The 14,359-nt window shown below is 33.1% G+C and overlaps 1 protein-coding gene across 3 annotated transcripts in view; it reads left to right on the forward strand.

The window, feature by feature from the left end:
• The window catches only part of SLC25A12 (solute carrier family 25 member 12), a 50,668-nt gene that overhangs the window by 6,695 nt on the left and 29,614 nt on the right, over positions 1–14,359 (forward strand). The window contains exons 2-4 of one of the 3 annotated variants that reach the window (XM_082763775.1): positions 3,736–3,838; positions 4,431–4,546; positions 13,963–14,102. In XM_082763775.1, the coding sequence (XP_082619901.1) occupies positions 3,810–3,838; positions 4,431–4,546; positions 13,963–14,102 (285 nt within the window). In that variant the 5' untranslated portion in view covers positions 3,736–3,809. Of the gene's footprint in view, positions 1–748; positions 3,839–4,430; positions 4,547–13,962; positions 14,103–14,359 lie in introns of all 3 variants that reach the window. The other 2 variants (XM_082763774.1, XM_082763773.1) reach the window with 2 other exon arrangements.

A 14,359-nucleotide genomic window follows, 5' to 3' on the forward strand; every position in this document is an offset into this window, starting at 1 on the left:
TTGAAGGCATTTTGACAATTAGTACAAATGCAGAGGGAGTTAGTTAAACTACAAATAAGCTTAATACAGTATGATTGCCAGATAAAGTTATTTTCTGTGTACTCACATCTGTGACACAACATTTCATAAATGTCCATTCCACTGAGGTACTATCCTCTAACTTGCTCTTCAGAAGAGCCTTCTTTCTTGTATGTAGGCCTCTAGCTTTGGCCTTGAATTCGGCCTCTAGCTTTGGCCTTGAATTTGGGTAGGAAACATGGGCATGTTAAAGTGAAGAGGTTAAGGTAGACCACAGTAGAGGTCAAGCATGCAGAGAGGAGTGGGTGTGTTGTAGAGAAGAGATAGAAAGTTGCTGTTAAAATAGGATATGTAAACAGATAGATGTAACTTACTTTAAATGGAAAGTCCCTTAACTTACTTGGTTTTGTGAGTCTGAATCTGACCATTGACATCACTTCAATGTTTTTGTTTTCCTATATCTTGTTTTAGACTATTTTATTAGTTTGCACAGTATTCTGAGCAACTTGCAGTGTCTGTGCTTTACAAATAAAATTGTATATGCTGCCTACATTTTATACTAAATGACAAATACAGGATCTCCCATTTGACATAATATTACATGATGCCTTTTAAAAAATAAATCTGCAGCATTTCGATAATACATTTGGTATATACATAGGTTTTGATAAATCCAAATAACCTGTCTCACTGCTCGCAATACATGCTGTACTTTTTTGTGTTGTTACAGATTGAAATAAGTCTAACTGATGACTACTAAACCAACATGTTGAGTGTCTTGTTTCTCTGAAAGCTGTTGGTTATCTTTTAGGGTGTTCGTTTCTTCAGAATTTTTTTTTATAAAAGGACCTTTTTTACAGTAAGAAGTCAATCTGTTTTATTGCTACAACAGAACTCGACAATGAGGCATCGCTTTTTTGTTGTTTACTCTGTGAATATAAGTATTTTTGTTTTGTTTTTTAATCTGAGTAATGTTGGAAGTGAGGTAAACAAATATGGGTAAGTGTACTTTATCTAATTTTGTATGGAAACATTGAAATAAAGAGAAGTATTATTGTATAGTCTGCAATACAAAATGTTTATGTCTGAATACCCGTTTTCTAATCAGTAATTCATTTGAAGATTGTTATACCTGTATCATCATAATTGCTTTACTTCTGCATTTGTAATATTCCTTTTATAGTGAGCCGTAATATACCAAAATCCAGACTCTTATATCATCTCTACAGAGAGTTTAATATGTAGCATGAATAAATATTGTAATCTTCTACTGATTTCCATTAATTACATCTTTCCGAGGACTTAAATTTGCTTTACAAAGTCCAAGGAAGTATCACCAGTCCTATTCCGTACAGGCCTTTGTAAATTAAATGACAGGCCAAGGTCACAGAGCAAGTCACTGAGAAGCTTTGGTTCTGTTATGAAATTCAATTCCTGTATCTGTTGTCATAATCCATTAGTCTTGCTTGCCCTTCAAATAAGTACTCAAAATGTTCTTTGTAACTTTTCTTTGTTAATATCTGTTGACTTCATTTAGGCTTAACTTTGTTGCTTTAAGAAAAAAAAAAAAGCACACTTTGGAACTGTCTTTATGCAAATATATTTAGATTTATTTTTATTTTTTATCTTTTACTTCTGCTTGTAATTTAATACTTACTTAACTGTTCCAACTGTTGCCTTCTCCAATTACTACAGTGTAAGACTAGTTTGCATTAGTAGAATTCCCTACGGCAGTTCTTATAACAAGAGATTCTTCATTTTCGAAGCATTTCTTCCACACTGCTACAAATGCATGTTCTGATAAATTAATACGATGAGGTCTAAATTAGTGTTTGGCCTTAAATGACTGCTTACTCTGGCATCTATTTAATACTGTAGGATTTCATTGATGCTGCACTTAAGCATTCCTATGCCATCAGACTACTGGCACTGCTTTTAAAATTAAGATTTAGGGTACATGTCCTTTCTCATACATAGAGTGTGCCAGAACCAGCTTCTTCGTTACATAAGTCTAATCTGATGTTAGCTGGTATTCAAGTTGTAAAATCAAAGATTTTCTTCTCCCTCCAAACTTGCAAAATTTGACAGTATTCATTCTAGATTCTTCATTTTAATTGCTTATTTCTGGCTATTCTGCTTATCAGTATATTGTTCTTTAAATTTGCGAGTGTGTTCCTAAGTGAATTCCTGAAGAGAGAGCTGATGGTTCACATAATGGACAGTCACAATAGAGTTATACATTATATCTAAAAGCTATATTGTATGTGTAAAGAGCAAAAAGTTGTATATGAAACAAAGAGTAGAATTTAACCATGTGGTTTACTTTGAAGAATAACAGTACAGAAGAAATAAGTTAGATTTTTTAAAAAATGTTACCAGTAAAATGAGAGGTAAGTGATTTGATGTTGTTATGGACTCTACAATACAGCAGCTTCACTGAACGATACTTGAATAGTGATTGGATGGGAAACTTCATTGTTTCATGTAATCCACCTCCTGTTACCTCCACCCTGATAATGGAGGGTTAAAGGATCCTTGCTCTTAGGCATTGCAAGTTGAACGTATGGAAAGGAAATTGAATGTGTCTATCTCCTTTTGCTGTAGGCCCTGTTAAAGGGAGACCTCTGAAGAATGGCTTCTTTCAGGTTCAGGCTTCTACGAATGCATTCTACAGAGATCATCACTTGATTCTGTCTGTTATAAAGCTTCCTGGTTAGGAATTAATGCCAGGTGTACGCCTTTGTGAGATATGTTTGGAAATTATAGTATTTACAATTATTTTAAGGGATATTCTGTTTCTTTGATACTAAGCCCTTATCTATCAAAATAATAATTTGGATGAAGTTGACTTCACATCTGAAGAACCATTTTCTCATCTTTGATTTGATGGCTAAAGTGTGACAAATTAGTATCATAATTCTATAGTTGTTATATCTTAATTCCTTTCAAAATCACTATGTTTTCTGTATTTTTCTGTGTGATACATTTATGCAAGAATGTTAAAATATGTGATCTTGTTTAAAGTATCTTGATTCTGCATATACTTTGTCAGAGAAAGACTAGATAAACTAATGAAGTGTGGTTTGATTTTTTTTTTTTTTAGAGGAACAGAATTTATATGTATATCTTCAACAATAAGTGGCATATGTGTGAAGTAATCACTATGAGCTAATGATCTTCTATGAAGAGTACATTTAGTACTCATACTAAGATATGTTCTAAAGAGTACATTTATAAATTCAGATCAATTGTGTACACTTGGAACTGGATGGAATATTCTAAGTTGTCAGTCTAAGTCCCCTGTTTTTACAAGGGTGAAATCACACAGTAGTTTTAAGAAACCATATTTGCTGTTAAAACCTAGGGATTTTGTTTGCAGCATTTTGGAAGGGCCACTGTATATGCCCACTCTGAATATCTTTACAGATAACGCAATGCAATTTTGTTCTTGTGCCAGTTATCCTTCATCTTCCAGCTTGAGGCTCATCTTTCTGTAGCTTTTCTTATATAGAGCATTTCTATATATAGAAGAATATAGTGCCCTTATATAAAGCCCTTGTAGATGTTTTTTTTGTTGTTGTTGTTTTTTTCCTGCTTGTCAGAATAAGCTGAGTTCCTCTAGAGAAATTCTTTATGATTTTCATAATAAGCTACTTGTGCATCCATTCAAGTCTGAGTTTATATGTGTTGAACACAAGGACTTTGATTTGTATGCAGCGTTCCAGAGATGTCGTGAGAGCCCTATCTGGTGATACTGCTGCTTCCTCATCTCGCACAGAAAAGCACCCCTGATGCATCCTGAGTTGCATTTTTCTGTATGGTGAATGTCTTACATGCACAACTCGTAGTCTTGTGATCAATTGTTACACTTCAATCCTTAGCTTCCTTGGTCATGTCCAACTGTCCAAATGTTCTTATAGTTTCTTTCTTTCTCGTCTTTTCTTTCTTGTACACGACTTTGCAGTTCATGTTATATTTGAAGTGTAATATTTTTTTCTATATGCATACTAAAGTATAACTTTTTTTTTTGACTTTTTAAATGAACGTTATGCACTGTTTTAAGAATATGTTTATTGTATGGTGTTGTATTTACATTAAACTTCCTTTTCTTTCTCAGTAGAAATACTGAGAAGTAGTAAAATTAGTAATGTAATGACAGGTCTGTAAATTTCATGCTGATAGAATTTGTCTCAGTTTTTAAGTTCTGTCTGCCTAAATATATAATTGCAAGTTAATAAATAATAGATACTCACTGAGAATTAGTTATATTTTGTTGTTGATGGATAGGAATAATTCAGTCCTTTTCTATAATAATTGGGTTGTAACACTTTCTAGAGCATCAAACACAAAATACCAGAGATATTCTGAACAATCTTTTGACATTTTTATAACTTCTATATTTTCCTTTGTAGGTTGATTTCCTATCAAGAATTTTTGGCATTTGAATCTGTTTTGTGTACTCCAGATGCAATATTCATTGTTGCTTTTCAGTTATTTGACAAGACTGGCAATGGAGAAGTAACATTTGGTAAGAATATCTAAAGAAAAACAGTTTAAGAAAGCAATAATAATAGTATAGATTATAAGAACAGCTCATCACAACTAGAAATGCATATTGTGTAGTACTATACTGACTTTCTAAAAGAGTTTGCATGAGTATTTTTTTTTTCTTCCAAGTGATAAGAAATAAACAAAACATTTTGCTCTGTCTTTTTGAATCAAGATTTTTCATGTTCTTTAAAGTAGTTAATACAATGCTACTTTGTTCAGCATCATCCTAAGTAAAATTTTCCTGTCACGGACTTTGAGCTCCTTCATTGTTGAGGGATTTTTAAAACTTGATTTGGATCTCCTGATATCTTTGGAGAATTGTCATTTCATATAGTAAGAGTTCAAAATAGAAATGAAGGAGGTCTGATCTTTTGAGTTCCTAGAGCTTTTACTATTGAGGAACAAGTCTTACTTCAATATGATGAGTCTAACTTCTAGCTAGATCATGTATTTTCAAAAAAAAATTAGGAAGAAACTATGGCCTTTTGAGTGTTTTTTTTTTTTTTTTTTTTTTCTTCTAACACATATTAGCAATTGGGCAAGTTTCTTTAGGCTAACCATATTGCTTTCTGATGATGCAAAATAACTGTTATTAACATTGCAGTTTAGGGAGTATTAGATTATATTTTTAAAAATTTGTACTTTTATTAAAATTAGATAAATCATTGCTAAGAATTTTAATAAAATGGAATGAGAAATAAATGTTATTTCTATACAAAAGAATAAACTTCTTAATAAAGAAAATACAAACTATGCTTGGATTTGTAACCACTTACTGCTTGTACTACTTTGTTTTTTATGAAAACGGTTGCAGCTTTGGAAAAAAAAAATAATGCATGGGTCTTTGTATGAAACAAACTGCTTGAATTATGACATCTATTAAGTTATGTGATTAACTGAATGGTCAAATACTCAACAACTTAGACACAACATCTTGAAAAGAAAATCTCTTAGAACTTAAGTAAAGGTGAAGTCAGTAAATGTAGTCATTAGAATGTAGACAAACTATCGCAAGCAGTGGAACCTTATTAATCATGGTATGTTTAATTTCACAAAAGGGGGTATGCATTTTGTAGCTCATATGAACACACTTGAAATAGCTGGTTCTGTAAAACAACAAAAAGCAATTTAGGTTATATACAGATTCCTCAATCAGACTGAGAATCATTATTTGTATGAGCACATCATTACGCTGAAAACACAACACAAGCAAGAGAAACAGCAAAACAAATATTTTTTCAATATCTTTCTCATTTTTTTCAAAAAGCTGATAAAAATTAGATAGCAAACTTTAGGGAATTTAAAACTTACTATTGGTCTCATGTTTTTGAAAAATACATTTTATTGCAGTTATGACTATATGTAATTGTAAGCTGTAACCAATGCTACTGCTGCTTTGATTTTTTTTTTTTTCATTTTTATGTAGTTTGTAAAATGGGCTACTTACTTTTACTTGGTTTTTATGCAAATAAATGTATGTGGGGAAAAATGTGAATGATGATATATGATATTTTCAGAATTTGGTAACTGCAGTCAGTTTTCAAGTCAGTCTTGTTGCCTGTGAAGGCTGTCTTGTAAATGAGACCTGTATTCTTTCATTTTCATACCACATGAACAGAAAGGCACAGAGTTCAGTTTCATGTAAAGACAAGAGAATATATAAAACTAGGATTTTCCAAGGTCTTTAGAGGAAGGTGTTCATGGTGCAACATGACACTTTCTCTGCTGCTTTTTCTTCAAAGAATCCTTCCAAATAGCTATTGAGAAGAAAGGAAAGACAAGGTCTCTTCAGTTAGTAGAGAGAATTTTCTTCTTTGACTGAAGTAGAAAAAGTAAATGGTGTTATATTGTGAAACATAAGATGTACAATATATACATTTCTGTAAACTAAAAGCTCTACATACTAACAGCTGAAAGTTGTAGTAAATTATTAGAAATATATAGAATATATATATAGAATATAGAATAATGGAATAAGCTTAACCAATTAGTGTGAGAATTGCTATTAAACAAGTCAGCTCTCTTTTATTAGCGGGTAATTTATCCAGTCAGCAGATAAACCATATGGACATACTGATTATGGAAGCAAACGTGTCAAGCTTTTCTAGCTCAGATGCAACACTGTGAATGTGATTGTACTGATTCCAAAGCTACCTCAAGCCAGTAAGTCTTGCTAGAATTGAAAGTAATTTATTGAGATTTTCCTGCACTGTGTTTTTGGAGCAAGGGATGGAGGTGCTGGAGAGTGGAACACAGGGTCAAATTGTGTCTGTTAGGCCAGTAACTTGAACCAACACTGCTCTTGCTGGATGTGAGATAATGTTGGTATGTATTCAAGCTGGGCTTAAACCATAAAAGTAGAGGAAAGCTGTGCTGGCTCTGAATTTGATATTAAGAAGTACATCCGCACTATATTAAGAACTACACCTGCACCCAAGTTAGCCATATCCTCAGATCATCTGGGTATGACTGTATGGCATTTTCAAAAATTATCCTGATATAGTCAAATATTTCACTTATATGGAGAGAATTTGCTGATTCTTTAGACCCATCACCGTGCTTGAAAGCAAGTTTTTCCAGGTGTTTTCACATCATCTGCTTTTTAGGATTTATTTACTGACATAGACCATACATGAACACTTAAGCTTCTTGCAGTTCTCTTTACCTTCCATATGACACTTGACTCTGTGAAAGTTTAGCTTCCAACTTTTCAGTTAGGAAACTATTAATTAAATTGCATTACAGAACAAACTCTTTCTTTTGAATTGACAAACAGAAAAGGGCAAGCAATTTTTGATCCTTTAGAAACTATTTGGTAGAAGCGTTGGCTATGCTGCACTAATCAATATCTTTGTCTATGCAATATGTGTTAATTCAAACTGTTGAAGCAGGAAGCCTTCTGTATGCTGATTTTGTCACTTTAATGTCATCTACTTTCTTATTGCTTTGGGATATTTTTCCAGGAGTTCTGGACATCCTGAAATCCCGTATGAATGACTGCTATAGATATGCAGAGAGTATGCTGCAATATGTGTATAGCAGCTCTATTGCAAGAAAAATGAATTGGACCTACTTTGTTTGAGCAAATTGGTTGCACAACATGTTTGTATTCTTTACATGTGTCAGCTGCACTGGACTACTTGTCAGCTTGCTGAATAAAAAGCAGTAATATGACTAACCCATTAATGCAAGCAGTGGTGTAATTTAAATTACCTTTTTAATCATGAAGAAATAGAAAAAAATCTTTCATACTTAAATGTTTGTATGTCTTCATAAAAGATTGCTAGGTTACTATTTTCTGAGAAATGTGTTGCTGATGATCCCTTACAATATTGCTTTAACCATGAAATATTTAAATGGTAACAGCCAAGGCAGATAAGGAAAGGCTATTTTTTTTTTCCATGCTTTATCTTTCTTGTTCTGGGTTGCTATCTGTAGCCAGAAAAGATAAGAACCATTCTGCTCTTTTGATCACAGGATGTAACTGACCAAGCTACTTAACATGAGTGAATATTTAAAGACAGACCATGAATTTAATGCTGTTGCACAAAGGAAATTTATTTTTATTGGTATTCTGCAAAGGACTTTTGACCTGAATTCAGGTTAAAGCAAACTTATATATAAAATCTGCTCAAGCTACTTGGTGTGCTCTATTCTAAAACAGGTGGTCCTTACTGTGGTTAAAAGGTGAAGTCTGTGACCATCACTGAAACTTCTCTCAAAAAATAGGTTGTCTAACTGGAAGTAAAAGGATTCTTTATAATTCTTCCCTTCAACAAAACATACATCTGGACTGTATCAATTTTAATTGGAATGTACAATTGCAAGGCTTTTCCAGCTGTTCTTCCTTGCAGAGTTACCACAAAGAAAGCTATTCTTTTGTAAACTAGCATTTCAGAGATTTCTTTTAGTCAAATACCCGTGCTAATGTGTATAGAAATACAGATCTAAAACAATGAGATTTTGAAACAATTTTACTGCCTTTGTGATTCTTCTGAGTTCTTGAATTATTTTTGAGATTATGGGAAAACATATACGAAACTAAACATAAGGTTTTCAAAACATCCTTCAGCTCGACATCTCACTAAAAATATTATGCAGAGTATAGTGGCCTCTTCTTTCAAGACATTCTGGTTTGTAAAGGGATTGGATACCTATTAATGCAACTATATTAAACGTTACAATGATATTGGTGAATTGAAATAATAAATATCAATCTAACGAAATAGTTCCAGAAATGGAGTGTACTGTGATCTTGTCCCGTCTATTTTCTTAAACAAAATAATTATTTTGTAATATGTTTTAATGTGGGAAAGAATGTTCAGATTTCCCTTAAACGTGGTAGACTTTGAAAATACTTGAAGAAGGCGAGTGACAAGAATAAGAGAAAGGAGTTGAATATATGTTGTTATAATTCTTTGCTTTTGAGTATTATTTTTCAGGAAATGCAGATCATTGCTAGTACTCACTCCTCCGCCATTTCTAAAAGAGTAATAGGATTGAAAATGCAAGGATTTGGAGATAAGAGTTATGATTTATGAAATATTATTTGTAAGCTTTAAAAGAAAACAGAAAAATCTCATAATTGCACAACTGTGGATCTGAGGATGTAAGAAAAACACTATGTTCATACCAAGTGTGCAGTAAACTAAACCTACCATTTTTCTTGTCTTTCTGTTTGCCATATGTTAGTTGCCTGTTTTCAAGGTGTCTGTTGCCTAATGCATGCAGATAATATAGAAAATGACTATAACTTTCTTTTGTTGTCATGTTGTTTGGTTATTGTTTTTACTTCTTTTCTGGTGTAAGGTTCTGGTTTAAGCCACAGATTTAAATATTTGTGAGCAGCGTAAGATGGGAGCCCATTCTTATTTATTATAATAGCTTAAGAACATAAAGAGATCTCAAATGTTCTCTATAGTATTAAGTTCAAAATCATAGTTCAGCAGGAGGGAACAGGAAAGGAGAACTCCACATTAAAGTTATATATATTGACAGTTCATTATTATGCCTATTATGTCGCTAATCTTGATCTTAATCAGAATCACTGATTAAATCTTTTAAAATAAGAGAAATACAAGGCAATTATTTCTAGTTTAGCTTTCTCACTTTTCCTGCTACTTGTCTTTTTGCTCTCACCTCAAAGTAATTATTGTATTTATATTTGGATCACTGTTAGTATACTTCTGTTGCAACAGACATTGTGATTTTTCATTTTGTGCTGAAAGTGGAAATACATGAAATTTTCTTTTAGCAGAAATAGTTAAAAAAAAAAAAAAAAAAAGCATAGAAAACATTAAATGCCTTATGTGCATTGAGGCTGAAATATATACGAATGAGGCCTTAAATGACTGAGTAGACACATTAAAACACCCTCTTAAACAACAAACCTCTGGTATACTTATGCTAGTACTTCAAACTATTGCATTTCATTTTTTTTTTTTTTGTCACTAAGAAGCATGATTGATGTTGCGTCACTTGTGAGAGGGAATGGCAAACTCTCTTTACAGTCTGATTGCACTGGAAATTTGTGAGGTTTTCACTCTGCATTTTGGGGAGCTTTTAGTAAAAATAAATGATAGATATCACATCAAAGCCCACATGGTTTCATGAGCTCATCTCCACCATGAGGGGGGCCAAAAATGTTTGTTCAAAGATACAAACTCTAGCAGTATCCTCTGTGGATTTAGATGTGTAATGCTCTGTTCAGTTGTGTTGGTGTTCTGTTACATCTCATCCTCATCAACAAAATATCTTGGTGTTTATAACTTGAAGTTGTCTTCCCCTTTCTCTGAAATTCAGTATTTTCCAAAAAAAACCCCTTGTTTTTCTTGTATCATTTTTCTGAGCCTGCTAGGTAATGGTGTTGATGGAGGTTGAGCCAGTCGTGTGTATGCTGCTTGCAGATAGCTGCTCCAGGCATCTGTAATTTGTTTAAAATGATTGGGTGGGGAAATTCTGAAGCAATCTTGAGAGAATGCATGTCGCCTTGGAGGTAATGTACTAGTGCACTAGAGTAGTAGGTTTATTGTTCCTGGGGCTGATGGTAAGTTGAGTGTGTCATCAGGATGCTGACTTGTATGCCTATCTGAGAAGAAAATGCTTTGCTATAAGCTCAGAAAGAAAGTTATCAGCTCAGTAGGAAGAATTCCACTGCAGAAAGGTGAGCAAAGAGTAAGAGAAGACATTAGTAAATGAGCAACGTGTATTGACAGGGACAATGAATGCATTCTGTAAAATGTCATGCTAAAATGAAAGGGTTTAAAAATAATTTGCTGTTTGCCCCCTGCAGAATAGCTCTGTTGGAAATTCCTGTAGTTTATTTTAATTCAGAAGCATTACTGGGTTTTGACTGAGAGAGAATAAAAAATAAAATAAAAAAGAAATACCTTTACTGTAACACTTAAGTTTTCTTTGTTATCATTGCTTTGCTTATGCTGTGAAAAAAAATAAATTGAAAGTCAGACGTGGTCACAATTCAAAGTGGTCAAAGTGCAGATCATGACCACACTGTGCATTTCTGAAATCTGATTGTCCATTTGCATCTTTTCTCATCATGGAGTTGTTTGTAGTAGTGGTGGTTATTTCCTTTGAAATAAGAGAAAAGCCAACAAAATTGGATTAAAGAAGCTATTCTTGATATATTGGAGAAAGCATTGCTAATCTTGAGTAGAGAAGTAGAAAATTTTAGTGCTTACTGGAGATGTTTGAGAATCCCAGACCACTTTGGAAAAGTAGAGTTTCAGTGGTCTTAACTATGTCAGTTATTTACAACTGTTTTTATTTACAACTCATACACAGTTTTGGTCCTGCACCCCAAATGTTTCATAAACAAAGCCAACATGGCATTAAGCTTTAGATACAATAGTACATCTTAAAACACAGACTGTAACAAATGCAGTATATGTTGGTGATTGTCAGATACTGCTGATTGAAGAAAAATGAATAAGGAGTCTGAATTTTCAGAGAAGCAACAGTCTAATTTGGATACTATTTTTTAAAGCTAGCTAGCCAGTATCGGGATTCTTCAAGTACCAATACACTCAACTATTGAATGTAAATTTATTATTTCATTTACCAGTATTATTTTTATGTGCTGAAAAATATCAACCTATCATGTTTTGATGACTAGTTATAAGTTTCTTTAGGAAGGAAAATCAATACTGTGGGAAAATAATCCTCAGTGGTTTAAGTCATACACATTTAAATGCTTGAGTGAGAGTAAGGAAAATTCCAGTGGCTTCAGTCTCCTTAAAACTTATTGGAAGATTTGTCTATATGAACATGTATGAATAATTTCATATAAGAAAAAGGTGAAACTTTTTTTAAACCTTCCTCTGCCATTGTGAAATAATTGTTGGAAACAATTGAAATACAATTTAAATTTTTTGGCTGCTTCAGTGAGTTTTTTCCTAAGTTTGCGTTAGAAGAATTCAGGATTTTAAAAGCAGTCAGTGTTACAGATGTTTAATCACTAGCTGATGCCCTGGTTGTACCTAGTAGCCAAGCCAATAGATGCAATTAAGCAGGCCGGTCTTCTGTTCCATTCACAGTTCAGTGCCATTTTGCAAGTTCAACAGAGGGCTGCATTGATCTGTTTGTAGTACATGCAGACTCGAGGTAGTTTGGTCAGAATCCACAGTGAATCAGTAGGAGGTGGGGAATTTAAATTTACCTCTCCTGGCTCCTTGATCTCTAGCAGTGGTGAATAAACCTATTACAGACAAAACTTTCAGAGGAAGTGTGGCAAAATAAAGCAGTTTAGTGCCATGTATTTGACGTTCCATCTCATTTTCCTAGCTCTCACTTTGTGTATTAGTGAGTAGATATGAATGAACAGTTGCAAGTAGTCAAGGTTTTTAAGGTTCCTGCTTACCTGAACACCTCATTTAGCCTACCTTGCATTGGAAACTATGGTTTAAGTAGCAGTTCTTTGTTGTCTGTGTTCAACCTGTAAGGGCTAAAATACAGTTAAGTCACTCACTAGTCATAGTCTTTAAATATGCATAACTCTTTAAATATGCAATCTCAAACTATCTGTGGAGCAAGTGATCTAGCCAAAGATCCTACTGTGTGTGTTCCTGTTCTGAAACATACTTGTTCTGAATATTTCCCTTACTTTCTTCACTGAAAATATAAAACCATATAGTGATTTACCCACTGCTAGAATAGCTATAGAACTGAAAGGATGAATTGAGTAGTCTCTTAGCATAGAGATTCACTTGAAATAAACACATGCATTTGAAATAAATAGTTCTTAATGGCAAATAATATCAAAGTTCTTCTGATTACATTGTCGTCTTTTAAAAGAACTGTTTAATAGTTCCGTGGCATGCCTTTAATGCAGCTGATACTCATGCCACTCCAGTGTTGAGCAAATTATCTAAACATATTACAAAAGAGGTGTGTTTTCAGCTAAATTAATATTTATTTTGTTTTAAATTTGAGCTGTATGCCATATTTTATTTTGGTTGTTAGCAGGTTCAAGATTAGCTGATGAATGCTAAAGTCAGTTCATGTACTTTTGAGGTAGATTTCAAAAAGGGTTCACAATGCATTCATAGATGTCCAGTTACACTATTTATTTGGTCAGATAATCTGCACAAAAAACAGGCTTGTATTGCAGAGTGGTAATGCTATATATGATAAAGCAAGCCTTTTTTCTCAGATGAGGCTTTTGATTGAATTCAGATACGGTAGGTGCTGGTATTGCAGTTGTACAGTATGCATATGGAGAATTCCATATTCTGAAATGACAGGATTTTTTTCTTCATTTAAAAGAGGACATCTCTGTCTTCACTTACCTTACAACATTTTAATAACTGAGACTACAAATTATGTTTTATAGGATTCGATTTTTGTGCTAAGGCCTTATCAAAAGCTTTTAATAAGGTGCTTTCTGCTGAGTTAATGATATGTTTTAGATGGCATTTCTTATACCTATCTTCAATAGACATATTCAGACAGTGTGATTGGTTTGATTGAAACTTGATTATTACATACTTACTATGACAAATATTGCATGAGATTGTAATGCAGGTATTCGTGCTCTTGATAAAGGGCTTAATTTGACTCCTGGCAGAGATGGAGAACCACTATTGATTTTTGTATCAGAATGCAAAATAGCTCTTATTTGTCATGTACAGGGGAAATTGCTTCTTAATTAAAACTAAATAAAACACTCCAAGGTTTTATGGAGTAATACAGAAAGTATCACATTGCGTAGCAAATGTGTTCTTTCAAAAGTCTGTAAAGGCTCTGTTAGCGATTCTTAACAAACTAAAGCATTTCTTAAACAGCTGCTTAAAACTTAATTTGTTTGTATCCTTCCTAGAATGTTTGTAGATTTACTATACCCCAAAGCTTACTTCTTGTTTTTTCCCTCCCACAAAGCAAATGTCAAAGAAATATTTGAACAAAGTACTATACATCTTCAAATCCCCTTCAACTGGGACTGTGAATTCATTCGACTGCATTTTGGACATAACAGGAAGAAGCATCTTAACTATTCAGAGTTCACTCAGTTCTTGCAGGTCAGTTATTAACCTTCTTTTAAAGCACAGTTGAAATTCATTTTCATCTCTAATAATACATTTATACCATTATAAATTTTTAGCTTATTCTGGTAATGATTGTCATTATCTGATACTAATCCTAACAGTTACAATGAACTATTATTTCTCTATACCAGTTCTGTAAGCAGTATTTACTCATTGTACTTTAACTTGAATATCATCCTATAAATACATGGAATTAAATATACTTTTTAGGAAATTGACCGTTTCATTGA

Source organism: Aythya marila (genome assembly GCF_965140915.1).
Source record: "Aythya marila genome assembly, chromosome: 6".
NCBI classification, from domain to species: domain Eukaryota; kingdom Metazoa; phylum Chordata; class Aves; order Anseriformes; family Anatidae; genus Aythya; species Aythya marila.